This window comes from Ascaphus truei, chromosome 7 (genome assembly GCF_040206685.1).
Source record: "Ascaphus truei isolate aAscTru1 chromosome 7, aAscTru1.hap1, whole genome shotgun sequence".
NCBI lineage: Eukaryota > Metazoa > Chordata > Amphibia > Anura > Ascaphidae > Ascaphus > Ascaphus truei.
The window spans coordinates 57467432-57488817 of record NC_134489.1 but is presented as its reverse complement, the minus strand read 5'-3'; the positions used below and the strand labels follow the sequence as shown (position 1 = coordinate 57488817).

At 45.5% G+C, this 21386-nt stretch overlaps 1 protein-coding gene across 4 annotated transcripts in view; it reads left to right on the top strand.

Annotated features, from left to right (window-relative positions):
• ADAM23 (ADAM metallopeptidase domain 23) overlaps positions 1 to 21386 on the top strand; it is a 142526-nt gene that overhangs the window by 24259 nt on the left and 96881 nt on the right. For all 4 annotated transcript variants that reach the window (XM_075608535.1, XM_075608533.1, XM_075608532.1 and 1 more), the window contains exon 3: positions 15406 to 15482. In XM_075608535.1, the coding sequence (XP_075464650.1) occupies positions 15406 to 15482 (77 nt within the window). The remainder of the gene's footprint in view (positions 1 to 15405; positions 15483 to 21386) is intronic.

Sequence of the window (21386 nt, the reverse complement as noted above, 5' to 3'; positions counted from 1 at the left end):
CTGACCATTAAAGGCTAATTTATATTTTATCCCCGTTTGGAGTTGCCATTATTTTCCTGCGTCTGGTACGCTGTGAGCTGTGCTCCTCTTCTCTTCTACTGTCTTGGATTCCCCTTCTGAGGGCTGCACACTAAAGAACCCACTTACCTGGAACTACATCAGGAAGTTAAAGGGCATAGCCCATCATATTCTACCTTCCTTTGCTGGACTGTTTTGCATTATTATCCCATGCGGTGAATATATGTTCATGGGAGACAAAGTTTTGGGGTAGCCGTGTGGGCACCACGAAGTCCCTGTTTTTCACCCTGGGAGGTTTATTCATATTTGCATATACTATTCCTGGATTTTGGATTCAGACATATGGAAGTTATGTTACTTGAGCTCTTTGTGGTGATGCACCAACATACCACACAATCTATGCATTGGATCAACTCCTGGAGGTGGACTGGGTCTAGTACTTGGGACCCCAGCTGAGCGAGAAAGCGCCGGTGGTGAACCAAGAGATGGACTGGGAGGAGGCCACTGATTACGCTGTGAAGAAGGAGCGTTTGCTCACCCGATACGAGATTACCCTGGAGACTTGAGGTCTTCAGTTCCGAGCCCTGGAGGAGCATTCCCAGAACTCCCACGTGGACTTTGCGGCCCGGCTAGCTCATCACACCAAGAAATAGTTTGCAGAGTGTGAAGTGAGCTCCTTAAAGAGCATGTTGGACCTGGTCATGAAAGAGCAGTATTTTCTACGTTGCATCCCTGAAACGATCGCGGACCAGAAACCTGACACCTTTACTCAAGTGATCAAACTAGCGGATTACTTTATAATGACACCTTGAGAAAGTCCTGAGGGATGAAACGCGTTGGTGCATGGTCCTTTTTTTTGTTCCTATACTGACCATTAAAGGCTAATTTATATTTTATCCCCGTTTGGAGTTGCCATTATTTTCCTGCGTCTGGTACGCTGTGAGCTGTGCTCCTCTTCTCTTCTACTGTCTTGGATTCCCCTTCTGAGGGCTGCACACTAAAGAACCCACTTACCTGGAACTACATCAGGAAGTTAAAGGGCATAGCCCATCATATTCTACCTTCCTTTGCTGGACTGTTTTGCATTATTACCCCAGGGGTGAATATATGTTCATGGGAGACAAAGTTTTGGGGTAGCCGTGTGGGCACCACGAAGTCCCTGTTTTTCACCCTGGGAGGTTTATTCATATTTGCATATACTATTCCTGGATTTTGGATTCAGACATATGGAAGTTATGTTGCTTGAGCTCTTTGTGGTGATGCACCAACATACCACACAATCTATGCATTGGATCAACTCCTGGAGGTGGACTGGGTCTAGTACTTGGGACCCCAGCTGAGCGAGAAAGCGCCGGTGGTGAACCAAGAGATGGACTGGGAGGAGGCCACTGATTACGCTGTGAAGAAGGAGCGTTTGCTCACCCGATACGAGATTACCCCGGAGACTTGAGGGCTTCAGTTCCGAGCCCTGGAGGAGCATTCCCAGAACTCCCACGTGGACTTTGCGGCCCGGCTAGCTCATCACACCAAGAAATAGTTCGCAGAGTGTGAAGTGAGCTCCTTAAAGAGCATGTTGGACCTGGTCATGAAAGAGCAGTATTTTCTACGTTGCATCCCTGAAACGATCGCGGACCAGAAACCTGACACCTTTACTCAAGTGATCAAACTAGCGGATTACTTTATAATCGGCCTCAACTCCGGCGAAACTCGCAGCTGGTCGCACCGACCCCCAGTCCCCCTGTTCTCCCACCTGCGGCAGCTCCTAGGACTGCTGCCCCTGCCTGGTGACCTAGCTCGGCTTGTACCAACACCTGATCCCGACCGGCCGAGTTTGCCCACGAAAGGTGCTTCAGGTGCACCTGCACGGGACACCTATGGAAAGGCTGCCGGCTTCATAGATACTGGAGCCACAATTTTCTTGGTACGCCCGGACATTGTGAACCTGGAGCATATTTTACCTGGACTCGGCATGTAGGTGAAGTTAGCTGATGAAGGCCCCAAATCCCTGCAAATTGCCTGTGTGCACCTCGGTTGAGGAGTGGGTAGAAGGATACGAAACCTGGGGGTGTTCCCGGGCCTGGATGCCGACATTTTGTTGGGCTATGATTTGGGGAACTTTCTATGTCACTATGAAAAACCGCAGCTGTATCCCGCAACCCCAACAGGGAAGATTGGCTCCACTCTCTGGGTCCTCCAACCCGAGGCTGGACATACATGGTGGAGAGCCCGGGTCAAGAACCCCTACCCCGCCTGTTGTGATTCCAGTGTCCCCTGCACCTATAGTCCCAGAAGTCCCTGCCTATGGATCATCACTGCCCCTTATGCAGACACCGCTGAGTCGGGGGTCGCCTATGCTCAGCATGGATACCAGGCTGTAGTAAGGGCAGTGAACACCGTATAACCTTATGTGGATAGGCGGCTTCCGCCACCGACTCAAGGACCCTCCGCTTTGAATCAGTTGTTATGGGGGGGATGGCGGTATGGGATCCTGATCTTGGCCGATAGCCAACTGTGGCCTCTGTCCTGGGGTTGTTCCTGGTCAGGATGGTGCCCCCGGGATCTCAGCTTCAAAGGGGAGATGTGACTATAGGGGTAATGTGGTTCTTTCAATAAAAATAAAACCCAGCCATTGCCCCATCGTCTGGATGGATATATATATATATAGGGTGGCCCTGTATATTCATCCTATCGTGGCTAATCTGGCCAACTATGCCTATGTAAACTGTCTGTAACTTTATTATCAGTGAAACTATTGTAATGAATGTTTAAACTGTGTTTCAGGCTTCTTGGCCATGCTAGACTGGTAATATAGTTACTCAGTGTGCACACCCAGAGTTCCAGTGCAGAGGGTCCCATGAGGAAATTGTGGACAATGGAGGGTGGGGAGGGCAGTCCTCTTGGCTCAGAGCTGTTAGTCGTATTAACAGGACCATTGTCTACCCAGCCAGACAGTAGCCTATCTCATCAAGAGATAGCGAGACAGCCTTTGGATCAGGAGGAGGTAGATGCTATTCCCATTGGCTGGGTCGTAATTCCCACCCTCCTTGCCTCGGCCTCTCCATCACGACCCCGGCGCTGATTGGCCAACACCAGACGAGCCCTTGTCCTGTACTGTGTACCGTTCAGTACCGTGCTGGTTACTGACCCTGTTGTACGGATCAACTAAGTGCGGTTCTCCGAGGTTGTGCTGGAGCAACCTGAAAGCGAGGCTGTGTGGTCCGCCAAAGCGAGAAATGTAAACTTGCTGCTCCACAAAATGCAGCCTGCTATACTTATGGGCTCCAAGCTGATACAAGAGTGGAAGCTGCACCGGGAAAGGCATTTAGGTGGTGCCGGGCACCTTGACTGTTTAGGATTCGCCTTGTATGGGCCAGGGACTGTGAGTATAGCTCTGTTGTGATGTTGTGTTGGGTCTGCTGGCTCTCTCACCAGAATAAAAATACTTTTATTTGACTTCGGTGTCCTGTCTGGCTTGATCCCGTAGAATAGTCCTTGTCTCCCATGACACTGCCCACTGTTATTATTGTTCATAATAAATAGTTTTTGATATTATTGCACATATCTGTGAGTGCCCCCATTTGTGGAGATTCTGGGACCCTTTCTTTTGGGGTTCTTTGCTTTTTGTTACAGCCTAATATCACATAAGAAATAGGTTTCAACAAATCCATTAACATATAATCAATCGAGCTGTTTGACACATTAATGGGCAGAAATACTTTGCCATACATTGTTGGCCCATCTAACAGAAAAGGGGTTAATAATCTGTGAAGCCGATTCCCTGTACTGGAGAAGATTTGATTTAAATGAAGCTTAACTCCCCTCCAGCACTGAGCCCATATTTAACTATTATAAATAAATATGAATGCTAATTAAAAAAAAAATAGGTGGGGGAGTAAATGTAGATTTTTCACGACGTTATCTCAAAAACTCATAAAATAGAATGAGAATCAAAATATAAACGAAAGCCATAGAAAACTGCAAAGCAAAGCATTATACAGGTTCTCTTTACAAAGTGTAAACATTTGACCTTCAGTGGAACATCTTCTGTACCTCACGACCTAGTGACAATGTGATGAACAGAGAGATAAAGACAGACCAAGAAAAGAACAGACCAAGGGGAAAAAAATGATTTGCATGAATTAAAATGACAAATAATTTCAAGGGGATTGGCTAGTTCCAAGGTAATTTCAAGGTCTTTTGTGTGCAAACCATGCATGATTTCACTTGCTTGCTCTGCAGAATTCCACTTGCACAGATTTTCCCAATGACCTTCTGCCATTTGAAGAAAACAACCTAGCAAAGTTTTTGATTTATTCATATTTTATGGTCATCTTTTTTTTTCCATACGTGAGTATTGCTGTTCATTGTTGCTGCTATAAATACTTTGGAACTATGGCCCCTATTCATGATACTGAGGAGCAAATTAGCCATGCTTGAGAATAAATGAGCTCCATTCGTATGAAAGGGACTGGAATGCTCTCCGCCCCTGTACAATACGTGTGAGAAATTATTCGTCCAATTCAAGTAAATGGAGCTGATCTCTTCTCCAGCTTTGGGAAGCCAACTTCATGGCTTGCTGAATATAAGTTTATTGACTAAGGCACTTTTGGAGTTAAATTTACGAGAAGAGAAACAGATCATGTACCAATGTATTATGTATGATACTGTGTTCCAATTTGACCCCACATCCATCAGCTTGTGATTTGGGGTGAATCAATAGGACGAGTGACGATTAGTTACAAGTAGTGTTGTACCGGCTCCTAATTTTGTACAAAACCGGGTAACGGGTACCCTGGCAAAATCAGTCATTCTACCCAGCTGGTTACCCGGATGGCACTTACCTGCAGAGTGAGGAAGACCGCGGCGACATCTGGGAGCAGCAGCAGAGGTCCTAGTGACGGTGCAGCAACAGAAGTCTGTGTTCAGCCAGCGCGGGAGCAGCAGGAATACAGCACTCAGCTGATACCAGTGTGAGCCGAGGAACCATGTGACCAGAGCAGGAGCGTTCCTATTGGACAGCCGACTCCACCCCAGCTGTCCAACAGGAATGCTCCTGCTCTGGTCACATGGTTCCCCGGCTCACACTGGTATCAGCTGTTTGCTGTATTCCTGCTGCTCCCCTGCCGGCTGAACACAGACTTCTGTTGCTGCCACCACCACAGGACCTCTGCTGCTGCTCCAAGATGTCGCCGCGGTCTTCCTCACTGGTCTTCCTCACCTTTCGTCGCCGGCTGCAGGTAAGTGATGATGTATTTTCAGCTACTCTGATATTACCCGGTGCCGGTTCCTTCCCGGTGCCGCGCCCAACCTGATGCTGCTATGTCCGGGTCATGTCCGTGTAGCTGAAAAAGCGCCGGGTACCGTGTAGTTACCCGGTGCTCGGTACATCACTAGTGACAAGATATGCATAACAATCTGTGTCAAATGTTAGACAAAGATACAATACCTAGAAGTGTATCTCCATGTCTTCCACCTGCTCCATTTACCCCATTGTCACGTCAAACAGAGGTTGAGCTGCAGACAAGGGTTCTTGGTAGTCCAGAGAATGGGAGTTTCACTTTTAGCTTCTTATTAACTTTGTACATGTTTGTTTTTTGAGTTTTGCCTATTGCATTGCATAGTTTGAACAGCTAAATGAAGTAGAGAATTAGTGAAAGTTACTGTATCCTTGTATGAAAGCTATGTTTCTTGACTCTGCTCAGGTTTGTTGACTGATTGACACAGTAAATATCATCCTTGTCTGCATTTCTAAGATACAGCTGTAAAATCAGTTTTGCAGGGTGCATAGTTTAGTCATTTGGCTAATCTTAGAATATCATTTTACATACTGTAGCTAGATGGGAAATCACGAGTGAGGGTAATTGGCACCAAAAGTATTTCCTTGAGAATGTAAGTACTTTTTATGTTAGTACTAATGAAATACACAGTATACCTAGCTCTTTCTGGAGCAGCAATGTTTTACAGAATTGGCCATGGGAGAAATTAGAGAATGGTGACATACCTGCCAATTAGCTCAGGGCAATAGGGGCCTATTGTAGTGGCCTTGAAATTCATAATTGCCAAATCGCACGTTTTGGCATGTTGCCATGATGACGCTACGTCATGGAGGAGGGCTGCTCTCTCCCTGGCAATCAGTTTCATTGCTGTGGGGGAAAGTGTGGGCCTCTATGGTCGCTTGGGGAGGGACATCAAGCATCTGGAGGGAGGGTCCCGACTCCCCTTCCCCCCAGCTGGAGCCCCCGGGACTTGCACGGGTGGTAGTTACGCCACTAAGGTGGAGGATAAATAAATGAGGGAAAGATGCCTGTGCTGAAATAGGAGCATACCTCATGTACCCTGGGAAATATGCTAATGTTCACACAAAGTATATTTAAAAGAGTTACACATCCTAAAATATATCCTTAAGATCAACCAGTTTAAAGACCCTTGTGATGAAAGGGGTACCAGTATTAGACCCGACAGTATTAGAACCCACAGCCCTGTGATTCAGAGCAGCAGGTCTAGCATGGAACTAACCCAGATCCTGGGAAACGCTATTGTCACATATCTCCCAGGTGTCTCAGTTGTGCTAATTTTTTGCACAAGGAACATTGAACCGGCAACCAGATGTGGAAATTGTCTGCTTTTAAAGCAACAATACTACTTGCCCCCTTTCTGTTCTTTCTTTTTTCTTATTTGTATATGTAAAGCACGTGACAGTGCATAATTGCACATTCTTACCTAAGCTGGTAATAGTTTGGTGCACCTGTTATAAATCTGAAAAATCCTGATTGTGTGCCTAACATAATGGCCACCTTTCAGTTTCAATCAATCCTTCAGCAAATGTAACTCCACGGCTACAATGTATCCTTATATTACTAAAGAAACATCATCTACTGTATTTTTACAGTTTACAGCTCAAACTGCTGGGAATATTGGCAACAAATATCACACAAAGGAAAATATACAAAGATATTGCACTGTTTGGGAGGTGGGTTCAAATCTGCTATAGAAATCAAAGGATGCTTTAAAACTGATAAAAAATGGCGTTAAGAGTTGCATTAAAAAATAACACTATTATCTAATACTAAATAGCTTTTTATTTAAAGAAAACCTAAGATTTCAGATGTTTTGCTGCTTTAAAGGAAGTTAGGGGAGGGGGTTATAGGTGTGAGTAGTAGAGCTCAAAAGTACTAGATGCTGTAATAGCAGCATTTCCCAGCCTCTCGGTCAATTGAATGCTATAGCTGCTGTCCTTGAATCGCAGAGCTGTGGGTTCTAATCCTATTGGGTCTGGTACTGGTACCCCCTTCATCACAAGGGCCTTTAGACAGATTGATTTTAAGGATATATTTTAGGATGTGTAACTCATTTAAATATACTTTGTATAGACATTAGCATATCTCCCATGGTACTGAAGTATGTTTCTTTTTCAACACAGGCATCTCTCCCTAATTTATTTTTTTCACCACCACTCCTACGCAGTTGTTTACAAGTGATTTAGGGGCCTACGCACTAAACACCGATAAAAAAATAAATCGCCGGGCTATTAAAATTGCCATTTTTGACAGCGTTGCTATCACGGTACAGTATGCAGAAAGCCCAGAATACCTGTGATAGCAACATTTGCAAAACTGGCGAGTAGCCGGCGACGTGATGATCGTCTCTCTGAGAAGGGCTCACCCGGCGAGTTGATTCGGCTGCAGAGAGAGAGAGAGAGAGACGCCTCTCTCTGCACAAATCTCGCCCGAAACTAATATTTTTTCAATTTCAATTGTATTACTAGTGTAGATGAGGAGGAGGTTTCCGGAGCAGAATCTTGTTGATTTGAGATCCGGGGACCCCCTGCTTCCCGAGATACGGGCCCCGTTATGGGGTGCCAGTATCTCCTATGCATTTGAATGTCTCGCGTCAAGTGACCGTGGGAATAAAATGCATAGGAGATACCGGCACCCCATAACGAGGCCTGTATCTCGGGAACCAGGGGGTCCCTGGACCTCAAATCAACGTGGTTCTGCTCCGGAGGCCCCCTGCTACAATACATTAGTAATAAAACCCAAAATAAAAAATTAAACAAATTCGTTACCATATCTATCTGCTATGGTAATGAAGCTGATTTAATGTAATTTTTATTAATAGTGTGCGGGAGCAGGGGGTCTCCTGAGCTGAAGCGCTTTGATTTCAGCCTCAGCGACCTCCTGCTTCCCGAGTTACAGGCAAGGTAAGAGGCATCGGGTGCCGGTATCGGCGCCATTTTAAAATCATCCACGTCGTGTGACCGGGTGATTTAAATAATGAAGGAGATACCGGCACCCTATATCTGAGCCTCTAACTCAGGAAGCAGGGGGTCTGCGAGGTTGAAATCAATGCGGTTCATCTCAAGAGACCCCCTGCTCCTGCACACTATTAATAAAAAATACATTAAAGCAGCTTCATTACCTTAGCAGATAGCCGCTAAGGCAATGAAGGGGCTAAGCTACAATAGCAGGTTTATTGAGGGCAGAGGGGGTGAGTGAAGCTGGTACTTGTCCCATCACTCACCCCCTCTGCCCCCAATAAATATTACAATATGTACTAACCACCAATACACAACCCACCCCCTCTGCCCCTACATAAAAACATAATTTATTTTTTTATACACAGGATTGATACCAGAGGTTGGCAGGGGTCCCCGGGTGGTGTCTGTGGGTGTCCCTGGGCCTCCAGGTGGTCTCCGTGGGTGTCTGGGGGTCCCTCAGTGGTCCCTAGGTGGTCCCCACGGGTGTCTGTGGGTCCCTGGGTGATGCCCGCGGGTGGTTCATGGGCCTCCAGGTGGTCCCTGTGGGTGTCTGAGGGGCCCTCGGGTGGTCCCCATGGGTGTCTGCAGGCCCCCGGGTTGTCCCCACGGGTGTCTGGGGGATTTTGGGTGGTCTCCACGGGTGTCTGGGAGCCCTCGGGTGGTCCCTGCAGGTGTTCCCCGTGGGTGTCCGTGAGTCCTCATGTGGTCCCATGGGTGGCCGGGGGTCCTCGGGTAGTCCCTGTGGGTCCCCGCTGGCCTACGGTACCAATCCTGTTGCAAAAATGTTTTTTGCATACTTACACCTCCCCCTCACCCCCCAAAACATACAGTACAGTAATAGGCAAAATAACAATTGTCCAGATATGGATAATAGATCATTTGCCATTATTAAATCAAACATTAGCCAGCCAGCATAAATAAAGTAAATAAACCTTTTTTACTTACCCTTGCCATCACGAAGGGCGTCCTCATCGGCATACTTTAGGTCCATGTCCTATGATGCCAGAAAGAATACATGAACAAATACAATCTAATGGCCCCTAACCCCTTAATAACCGCTATAGTAATTAAGGGGTTAACCCACCTTCCCCTGCTACCCACCCTGGAGGCCTAACCACCCACTCCGGGCCCACTATACCCACCCTGTACCCATTGATTGGCATAGTGGTACATCATACTCATATAATATGGGCATGATAAGCCACTATAGCAGTCAATGGTCACCCTAATAAAATGCATGAAGGCCCACAATACACAGTAATAAAACATATACACAAGCACCTAAACACCACAATTTAATAAATAAAAGCACTAACCATCATTAGCTTTGTTGTTCTTAGCTTGGGTGTTAAATGATTCTGAATTCTATAAATCCAAATGCAATCTTTATACATTTCAACAATACATGTTTCTCTCACTGTCAGCCAAAATGTTCTGAGTTAATCATCATTAGAACGCGGTTTCTTCTTTACCAATATTTACTGTGATTTAGAAGAACCTCTTTGTTCTGTCACTAAGTAACTATAGTTAATCCTATGTTCCTTATCTTTTAAGATCCATCTCTATTGTATTGTCTTTCTAAGTATTTAACTTACCTTTAATTCGAAACTCTTGACCATATACTATTCAACTCAGCAGACATTAAACATACCAAGTTTATAAATCCCATAAAACATGTCTACTGTACATCTGCCTGTCTTCAGACTGATTTAACTTCTTATCTTTGTTGTGGCAGCTTATCATTTTCCAATATAATTTCTAACTTAATAAATGACTTATTTTAACTTGTTACATGCTGAATATATATGTACTGTATATAGAGAATATAGCATAATTAATATTTTAAGCTTGAAGTTGTCCTACAGTATCTTCAATTAGGATGGTTGTAAAAACATGGTGGTTAGAGGTTTCTACTATATACCATATGTAAGGTGGCTTAATAGACATCTTCAGCTAAATCACAAGTTTACAACAACCATCTTAATAGCACGATATACAATGCAGAATAGAAAAACAGAAAACGATTCCTGTGCTCCTATCAATTAGGCTAAAATAAAATAGTGATCTCATGAATAAGGGTTATTTAGTTAAACCCTTTGGCCAAAGCGTTATAAGCCTGCAGCCAACGTCAAGGCATAACCAAATTTGCAGGTACCTTTTTCACTAGTCCATGGGACAATAATTACATATATTCAGTGTAGGTACCTGCAAATTTGGTTATTTAGGGTACACATTTGGTTATTCAGGGTACAAAGTGACTTAAAATAGTAGTGACACGTTGCCAAATAAATAAAATAAAAGTTTAACTTTATTAAACAAAATAATGTTTTACTTTAAAACGATGGTGTAAGCAGTGGTAATTTAAAAAAAAATTGTGCTTCTGTAGTTCCTTCTCCCTGGTTATGTCACATATTGACCACTGGCTCCATTAGAAAGTATGGCACAGGAAGCAAAAGATGCACAGGTTAATGATTGACGTATTTAATGTGATGGAAATAATTACATTCTGAATGAGCACACATTCCAGAAACCAATGGAATAAAAGCATGAGTTGGCGCCTTTCTGGGAAATGGCTAACTATGCTAGGAGCAGGAAACGCCTGGCTCCCCATCAAGATTACATACTTTATCACATAAAGGAGAAGACTTCTGTAAAGTAGCCGTGAATAATACTCTTGGAAGGCTGGGAGGGCTGCTAATTGGTTACTGCGAAAGAGGAGATTGAGACGGAAATTTGATTTCCGTGACCATTCGTGTTAGAGTGTCCAGAAAAATCAAATATGCATTTGCATTGCGGTAGTTACGTCACTAGACTGGATGCATGATCTTTCAGAGCAATCATTAAAAAACTTGTGGTACATGCACCACTCGTAATACAGAAAGGAGGTGATGTATCAATGCAAAGAAAGTGCGAATAGAAGTTCCTTTTGACGCATTGCTCCATTTTCTGCTGCTGGTTGTGCCATAGGCAAGAAAGACCTTCCTACATTTGTTAGGCAGAAAAGTATAGGCCACTGCAGACTTCAGAGATGCAGAATGTTATACATCTCATTATCTATGCTTCTTAAAACTCCTCCTATTAACAGCAAATAACCAGCTGACACACATGGCAAAAATCCTGGAGCAAAGACATTATGCCTTTTATTATAAAGTCTACACCCAGGCCCGAGTTGTTGAGCGGCAGGCGGGGGTGGGAGGTGTCCGCCCTGTCGGCAGACCCTGCAAGTTCCCCCCTCTCTGTCACACACTCCCCTCCTCTCGCATACACTCCCCCCTCTCTGTCACACACTCCCCTTCTCTTTCTCCCCCACTCTCCTCTCTCTCTCACCCCCCTCTCCCACCTCCCTCTCTCACCCCCCTCTCTCACCCCCCTCTCACACACTCCACACACACACTCCACACACTCCACACACACACTCCACACACACACTCCACACACACACTCCACACACACACCACACACACACACCACACACACACACACACACACACACACACACACACACACACACACACACACACACACACACACACACACACACACACACACACACACACACACACACACACACACACCTCCTCTCTATCACACACCTCCTCTCTATCACACACTCCTCCTCTCTCTAACACTCTTCCCTACACTCTCTCTCAACCATTCCCCCCTCTCTCACTCACACACTCCCCCCTCTCTCACTCACACCCCCTCTCTCTCTCACACACTCGGACCTGTGAAGCGAGGGGGGGGGGAGCGGTGTTCATCTTACATGGCATGGCATCTGTCTCTTGTACTAAATACTGTTGCATGGCCTTCTGGGTGAGAGTCAATTATGGCCCCTCCGATGGGGCTGGTCAACTATGCCTCTGGACTGTGGCCTGGGGAGCCCCCTCTGGCCATAGGCTGTCTCTCTGTGAATCTTTATAGTAGTGTGGAGCCATTCCAGGTGATGCTAACAGGGCACTGTCCCAAAGTAGAAAACAATCAAGGGAATCCTTACCATATACTAGACAGATCTATATTATAAACCTTTATACACTATTCACAGTGAGGGGCCTCACCTGCGACTCCTCCTGAGACCTGACTTTCCAGAAGCCTCTACTCTCTACAGGCATACCCCGCATTAACGTATGCAATGGGACCGGAGCATGTATATAAAGTGAAAATGTACTTAAAGTGAAGCACCACCTTTTTCCCACTTATCGATGTATGTACTGTACAGCAATCGTCATATACGTGCATAACTGATGTAAATAACGCATTTGTAACAGGCTCTATAGTCTCCCCGCTTGCACACAGCTTCGGTACAGGTAGGGAGCCGGTATTGCTGTTCAGGACGGGCTAACTGGCGCATGCGTGAGCTGCCGTTTGCCTATTGGGCAATATGTCCTTACTCGCGAGACTACTTAAAGTGAGTGTCCTTAAACTGGGGTATGCCTGTATATAGTATATATCTGGCAATGACATCACTATCACTGGGCAGAAGAGGGCTGGGATAGGATTCTGCCTAGTCTCCTGGCACCATGTGATTGTGAGGGGGCATTACTCTGTGTGGGCTAACACAGTTAACACCTTAAAGCCCTAGTAATCCCAATGGGGGGGTTACATACAGTAGCGACATCTTTTATTCGAGTAAATGCCGGCGGCATGCCGGGATCTACCCCAGCTGCCGCCAGTCAGAAACGCGCGCCGCCGCGTTTCCCCCACGCACCCCCCCTCCACATCGCGCGCAATTACCCCCCCAAAGACACCCCGAACCCGGCTTCTACTCTGCCCCTCTGCTTCCCCGCACCCCCGCTTACCTAGATTTGAACTCCAGGGGTGTCGGGGAAGCCTGGGGAAGCCGGGGAAGACGGGGAAGCCGGGCGCGCTTGTGACCGTGACGTCACAGTGCGCCGCCACGCGCCGCGGCTACCCGCTTCCCAGCCTCATTCAGCCAGCGGCATTTGCTCGAATAAGAGCTGCCGCTGCTGTATGTATGAAATGTATGATTTTTTTTTAAAGAGGGTTAGCCTAGGCCCTAGTCAATGTGGTCAATAGATTTGTTTAAAAAAGTGATCCTGATTTTTAAGAGGGTGATGTCAGTTACCGAGCAGGGCAGCCAGGCAACGGGGGGTGGAAGGGGGAAGCCACCAGGGAGGACAGGACCTTAGCCCTGCACATGTTATCCCTCTCCCTGAACTTCAGCTACATCCCCGCTTCCCCCCACATCCACCGCCCTCCCGGGCAAGCCTGGCAACCGGGGGTGGGAGGAGGAAGTGTACCGGGCAGGACAAGGCCTCCGCTGTAAACTATTAATGAATGTAGGCCTTACCCTAAATTCTGACGAAGGGAGAGGAGATAAAACCGTCACAGCCAGGAGCAGAGTGAGCGCTCCCCGCTCCCCCTGGTCATGGCCGTCCATTGCCTAGGCAGCTAGAAGGGCTGCTTCTGAAGCAGCACATTTATTTAGTGTAAGACGAGGTGTGAGATGCAATGCAAAGTTGTAACCCACTAACTGAGGATAATTTAGCCCCTTGCCATTTAACAGCAATGCATTCCGGGCCCTCTGGTGCAGAAGTGGTTAAAGTCTCTCCTAATCTCATTCTCATTATTTTGTATCAGTGGGTAGAGAACTCCTGACTTTTAACATTTACAATGTTTTCAATTAAAATAGCACTTCGTTGCTAAGATTAGTGTTATCGTACTTAACACAGACATTGCAATGACATGATGATCCCTTGATCTTACATCTTAGGCTGGGTCCATAGAGGGGGAAGCCTCGCTGAGCCGTGTGGACGCTCCACGATGAGCCCCGTCATCCTCAATGAGGATGTCTTGAGAGGAGGCTCCCGCGAGCGTCCGCAGGCGTGCTGAGGCGCAGGGATTTTCACCCGACAGCCGAAACTCAGCGCGCTGTCTGCTGAAAACACCCAATCAGCGCGAAGTAGCGTCACGACGGCGTGACGTTGACGTTGGCACTTCGCGGGCTATTGGCCCAGCGATGTCACTGCCCCGCCTCCTCCCGCCTCCCGATCGTGCACGCTGGCTCGCCGGCCTGTCCATGGAATCGCTCCTGACCGAGCAGGCGAGCCTCAGCGTCAGCGCAGAGGAGCGCGGCTTCCCCCTCTATGGACTCAGCCTTAGAGAAGAGGAGATTTTACAAGTAGCAAAGGTTTAGGGAATTTACCACTAGAGATGGGCAAAACTGGTATGTAAAATCAGAACCCACCGGAACCTTACCTTCCCAAAACAAATACAAAACCAAAACCCTAAAGATTGTGAAACCAAACTGAAAACCCCAAACCTTTAAGATTTTCAGAACCAAAACCAGAACACTGGGACAAGTGCCCATTTCTAGGTATTTATTGACGTACCTTTTAAAATTATTTAAAAGAATATCTAATTATATTAGTTTACGTATTGTGTTTATGATTTCATACTTATTGTAAGCGTTTGTTATGCTTTTCCGGCTGTATAGTCATCCCCCCCCCCGCCCCATCCGCCTCCCATAATTTGGGAAAAATCTGAATCCAAATCCCAACAAATTGAGTTTTGGTGAAAAAAGAATAAAAAAACAAAACACAAGTGAAAATGCCCACCCTGTCCTGCCACCCATGGAGATTGTAATTGCAGATACAGTTTATACATAGGAAAGGCTTGACATCTTATAAGAAACAAAAGCTATACCAATATGCAAAAAAAGTTCAAACATACTGTAGGAAGGGAAATATCTGCTTGCTATTACTGGGGTCAGGGAGGATTCCTCCCCTTATAAGTCCTAATTGACAAATGTTTCACTGGTTTTTTTTTGGGGGGGGGGGGTTGCTTCCTCTAGAACAATATACTGTACAAATATATGATAATTTTCTAGCCCAATTAGACTTTAACATAGGATAAACTTAATGGACATATGTCTTTTTTTTTTTTTTTTGCATTACTTACTGCTTTATGGTGACAAGACTTTTAAACTTCATTTGATTCCCATGACAAACCCCTCAGGCTGTAAAGTAGAGTGCTGCATAACACAGGCAAAGAATTGTAGACACTTGTAGTTCACATTGATATTCTTTCTTTTGACCTCTGTTTGGGAAGAGGGATGTGGTTGATGAATGCAAGAGAAGATAAAGGTTCCCCTTCTCCTTTCATATTTACAGGCTGTGCATCTCGCCCAGGCAAGTTTCCAGATTGAGGCGTTTTGCTCCAAGTTCATCCTTGACCTGACATTGAACAAGTAAGTGTGTCTTCCATTTACCACAACATGTTTCCAAACATTGCTCTATTGAGCTGTAACAAGTTAACTCTTTGGGGCCTATTCTAGTAGGTTTGATAACCAATTCATCAAGGTTTTTGAACAGTTCTCGCACAATTTGGCAAGGTTGCTATTCGGAAAGTCTCAATGAGTTGCCAAACTTGGACGGGGAGTGCATTTTTCCGAGCATTGTCACTCCTGGCCAAACTCACAGAGCGGGAGCTGCCAAACAGCAAAATAGCGCCATTTTGATAAAATCACGCTATTCTAGTAGCCTTGATAATCTCATCGGGGCTCTGAAATTGCAAGTTTATTAAAGATCTCACCTCGCCACCCCAAGGGTGCCGGGATGGGATTTGAGAAGGGGACTTAGACACAATTTTTATTTTTCCTGCATTGAAATGATGCCGGGAGTCTCCAGAGCTGATACACATTAATATCAGCTCTGGAGACCCCCGACTTCAATACTATGCAATAAAAATACATTTACAGACAGCTGCATTACCTTAGCAGCTTACAATGTTTTATTGAGGTGTAAGAATTGCAAAATAAATAGTTATCTTGCATGTACAATAAATGCTAAATACATGTAACCGCTTATCCATAAGGATAATAATATACCAACAAACAAAAATGGGAATGTCCACTTGTTTATACAGATGTAGCCAGTTCCATTGTTCCATCTGGTGGTATATGCTGTAATACTCTGCACCAACATTGCCATGAAATCCTATGGAAACTCTCTGTTATTCTGAGTTACAGCTGGATATGTGGTGTTATCACTAGGAATAGCGATTCTTGCTACAGCTGTACACAGTGCTGGATTAACACTATGCGAGGCACTGAGATATGATAAAGACGAGGCCCGTATACAAAAAAATCCCCAAATATTGTGGGCAGGGTAACTGCCATAAACTGTTTTGAGTACTCCTCACAATTGAAAGGGGTGTGAGAGTCCATTTCTAGAATTTAAACATAACAGGGACTGTGCATATGAAGGACGAAGGAAAGAACTAAATAAACCATTATGTTCTTCTGTGACATTGGGTCGAGTCGCTGTTGTCCGGCGTTTCTTTACATGACGTAGGTTGCTTTTAACGTACATTCAACTTTTGTTACAAAAGATTCAAACCACTATTGACTTTATTCTAATTAATTTTTTTTTAGCATGAATGGACCCTTTGGATTTATGGGGCCCCTCAAATATATTATAGAAAAGAATTATAATATTTGGAGGCCCCTCAAATTGCAAAGCCCTGAGCTGTAGCTTATTTAGTTTATATGTAAATCCACCGCTCTGTACGATGTGCCTGGCACATTGTGTCCAATCTAGCACAGTGTGATCCGTACGATGTCCTCGTGCTGGCACAGCAGCCAGATCTGGAAATAAGCAGAGCGAAGAGCGAGATAAAAAGGAAGGATTGTATTTCTTCTGTGCAAAGGTGTGTGCTGGGGCTGCAAAAAGGAAGCCGTGTGCTGACTCGGCATGTGCTGCTCCAACTTTCCTGCTTCAGCATGTTTTAAGTAAGAGTGAATTAGCAAAACTGGATATTTATCACTGGAGCAGTGCTGCAATTTTCCTATGGTTTTGAGGAAACGTCTATGGGTTATATTTACAGTATTAAACAGGGCTCAGGAAACTTAGGAACATTCATTATAATTGCATATTAGATGTCTTATGGTGTAGCACTGTTAAGTAAATATGAGCCTAAATAAGTTATTTATTGAACTGCAACAATGCCGATCAAGTCAATGGGAGTTTCTGTGCCCTGATTGGCACTATCCAGTTTAAGGAATAACCCCCTAAAGGGATTAGTCTATATCTGCCGATCGGGCTGTTGTCGATCGAGAATGGGGCTTTGTCTGTATCAGCCGGAGAGGCCAGTTGTGCTGTTTTTGAATGAAATTCCTTATTGCTACTTTGGCTGATATTGCCGTAGCCCCTACAGTGAGTGTCTTAGAAGGGGCAGAGACAGGCAAAGATTTTAGAGAGCTAGAGAGGCTGTCACTTCAAGTAATCAGCTGTTGCTCTTTTGGGCAGCAAAGGGGATTAGAGGTTCTGCTCAAAATGAAGTTAATTTACCAATATCATATGGGTGCCATTTAACTGCGCCCAACCTTCTGTTCATGTTCAAAAAATCAAAAGCTGACACCCATAGGTCAAAGTATCATTGTCAGACTTGATGCAAAAATGTTTTCTTTGTTTTTTTTCTTATTTGTATATGTAAAGCATGTGACAATGTATAATTCTACGTTATTACCTAAGATGGCAATCATTTGGTGCTCCTGTTATAAATCTGTCAAAATCCTGATTGTGTGCCTAGCATAATGGCTGCTTCAGTCAGTGTAACTCAGCAGCAACAATGTATCCTTATATTACTAAGGTACAAATATTTGCGCCTGGATTGAAAACTGGTTGAAGGATAGACAACAGAGAGCTGCGTAAATGGAACTTTATCGGGTTGGGCTAAAGTTGTGAGCGGAGTACCTCAGGGATCGGTACTGGGACCCTGCTTTTTAACTTGTTTATTAATGATCTTCAAGTTGGTATAGAGGGCAAAGTCTCCATCTTTGCTGATGACACACAGGGCCTCATGCAGTAAAGTCCAATAGAAACAATCGCCACGTTTTTTAAATCGTCATTTTTGACAGCGTTGCTATCTCGGTATGCAGAAAGGCCCAAATACCAGTGTTAGCAACATTTCATCAAATGGCGAGTAGCCGGCGCCGAGATGATCGGCCCTCTGAGAAGGGCTCACCCGGCGAGTTCTTTCTGCTGCAGAGAGAGAGAGCCGTCTCTGTCTGCTCAAATCTCGCCGTAAATGAAAGTTGTTAAATTTTAATTTTATTACTAGTTCAGATGAGCAAGGGGTCTCCGGAGCAGAACCACGTTGATTTCAGGTCCGGGGACCCCCTGCTTCCCGAGATACAGGCCTCGTTATGGGGTGCCAGTATCTCCTATGCATTGAAATGTCCCAGCTATGTGACGCGGGACATTTACATGCAAAGGAGATACCGGCACCCCATAACGGGGCCTTTATCTCTGGAAGCAGGGAGTCCCCGGACCTGAAATCAATGCGGTTCTGCGCCGGAAACCCCCTGGTCCCGCACACTATTAATAAAAATGACATTAAAACAGCTTCATTACCTTAGCGGATATCCGCTAAGGCAATGAAGGGGTTAAACACCAGTGCCATGTTTATTGTGGGTGAAGGTGGTATTTGACCCTTGATGGGTGTTTAAACCATACGCGGGTCTTCCGGGTGGACTTAACCCCTTCATTACCTTAGCGGTTAATACCGCTAATGTAATGAAGGGGTTAACCCCTCCCGCTACCACCCAGTAGGCCTAAACACCCATCCTTGGGGCTAATATCCCCTTTACCCACCCCCGCTACCCACAATAAACACAAACACACAGAACAGCCCCACTACCCACCTCCTAGGCCCCCAATACATTTACAATATCTAATAAACAACAATACACAACCCACTCACCCCTTGTGCCCCCACAATAATACCATGATTATTTTTTTTAGACAATAGGATTAATACCACATGCCGGTGGGGTCCCCGAGTGGTCCCCACAGGTGTCCGCAGGCCCCACAGTGCACCCCGAGGGGTTCCCACAGTGTCTGGGGGGCCCTTGGGTGGTCCCCGCTAGGCTTCGTGGGCCTCCAGGTGGTTACTGCGGGTGTCTGGGGGTCCTGGGGTTGTGCCCATGGGTGTCTGGGGGCCCTCGGTGGTTCCCATAGGTGTCTGTGGGCCCTCGGGTGGTCCCTGCAGATCCCCCAGAGCTTTGGGGCCCCCGGTTCCTCCGCGCAAGTGTCCGTAGGTCCTCTGGTGGTCCCTGTGGGCGTCCGGGGATCCTCAGGTGGTCCCCGTGGGTCCCAGCTGGCCTTCGGTACCAATCCTGTATTAAAAAAAAATAAACATGGCCTACATTTCAATAAATACACCTCCCCCCACTCCAACCCCCCCTCCCCCACCAAACACATACAGTACAGTAATGGTCCAGTATCTCCTTTGCATGTAAATGTCCTGCGTCATGTTTTTATTTAATGATGTATTTTGTTGGCTACTGGTTTAAATTGGTGTTGTCTAGTGGTTGTATTAATTAATTGTTGTGGTGGTTAGTGGTTTTAGCTATTACATTTAATTTGGGGCTAGTGGTGTGATTTATTTAATTGATTTATTAGTGGTTTTATTAAATTAATTGATTCGTTGGCTAGTGCTTTGAATTTTTGTTTATGGGTGTTTATGTGCTTGATATATCTGTTTTATTCTTGTGTATTTTTGACATTCATGCTTTTGTATTAGTGTGACCATTGACTGCTATAGTAGTTTTTCATACTCATATTATATGGGTATGATGTAATACTATGCCACTAAATGGGTACAGGGTGGGTATAGTGGGTCCAGGGTGGGTGGTTAGGCCTCCCGGGTGGGTAGGGGGGAGGGTTGGTTAACCCCTTAATTACTATAGCGGTTATTAACCGCTACGGTGATAAAGGGGTTAGCGGCCATTAGATTGTATTTATTATGTATGCTTTCTGACAACGAAGGACATGGCCCTGCAGTATGCTGACGAGGACGCCCTTCACATTGGCAGGGGTAAGTAGAACGGTTTTATTTACTTTATTTATGCTGCATGGCTAATGTTGTGTTTAATAATGGGCAAATAATCTATTATCCATATCTGGATAATAGTTATTTTGCCCATTACTGTACTGTATGTGTGTGGGGGGGGAGATGTAGGTGTATTTATTGAAATGTAGGCCATGTTTTATTTTTTTTAAATACAGGAATGGTACCACAGGCCAGCGGGGACCCACGGGGACCACATGGAGGCCCACAGAGCCTAACGGGGACCACCCGAGGGCCCGCAGACACCCATGGGAACCCATGGGTACTGTGGGGCCTGCGGACACCAGTGGGGACCACCCAGGGACCCCTGCCGGCCTGTGGTATTAATCCTGTGTGTAAAAAAATAAATAATGGTTATAAGTGGAGACACAGGGGTGGGTGGGTTGTGTATTGTTGTTTATTAGATATTGTCTTGTTTATTGGGGACCTAGGAGGTGGGTAGTAGGCTGTTGTGTGTATTTTTTTTATTGTGGGTACGGGTGGGGGTTGAAGGGGGTAGTAGCCCCAAGGATGGGTGTTTAGGCCTACCAGGTGGGTAAGAAGATGGGTTAACCCCTTCATTATGTTAGCGGTATTAACCACTAAGGTTATGAAGTGGTTAAGACCATACGCAATGCCCCCACAAGGCCTAAAAACCCACCAAGGGCCAAATACCACCATCACCCACCCCCGCTATTTACAATAAGTATGGTACTAGTGGTTAACCCCTTCATTGCCTTAGTGGTTAGCTGCTAAGGTAATGAAGTTGCCTGTAAATGCATTTTTAGTGCATGGGATTCATGCCGGGGGTCTCCGGTGCTGATATTAATGGGTATCAGTTCCAGAGACTCCCGGCATCAATCCGATGCAGGAAAAAAGCATTTTATTTTCTAAGTCCTGTCTCGCCGCTTATCGGCAGCTTCTCCCCACCTTCTTGCCAACTTTTTTGTGGCGAGGCGATTTGGAGAGGAAGTCTCCATTCTAGAGTGGCGATCAGCCTCGATAAGCTTAACAGTATAGAATTGAGCGAGTTTGAGAAGCTGGCAATAAGTGGCTTATCGCCGCCCATTTTGTGGGTTTTTTTTCTGCAAAAAAAGCAGCGATTTTTGCTCTTATCGCCATCTTATCGGGTCTTACTGAATAGCAGTAGGCTTTCTTTACGATAAGATGGCGGTAAGAGGCTTATCGCTGCTTATAGCATGAGGCCCTAAATTGTGTAAGGTAGTAGAAGCAGAGTAATTTCTCTCCAGAAGGACTTGGA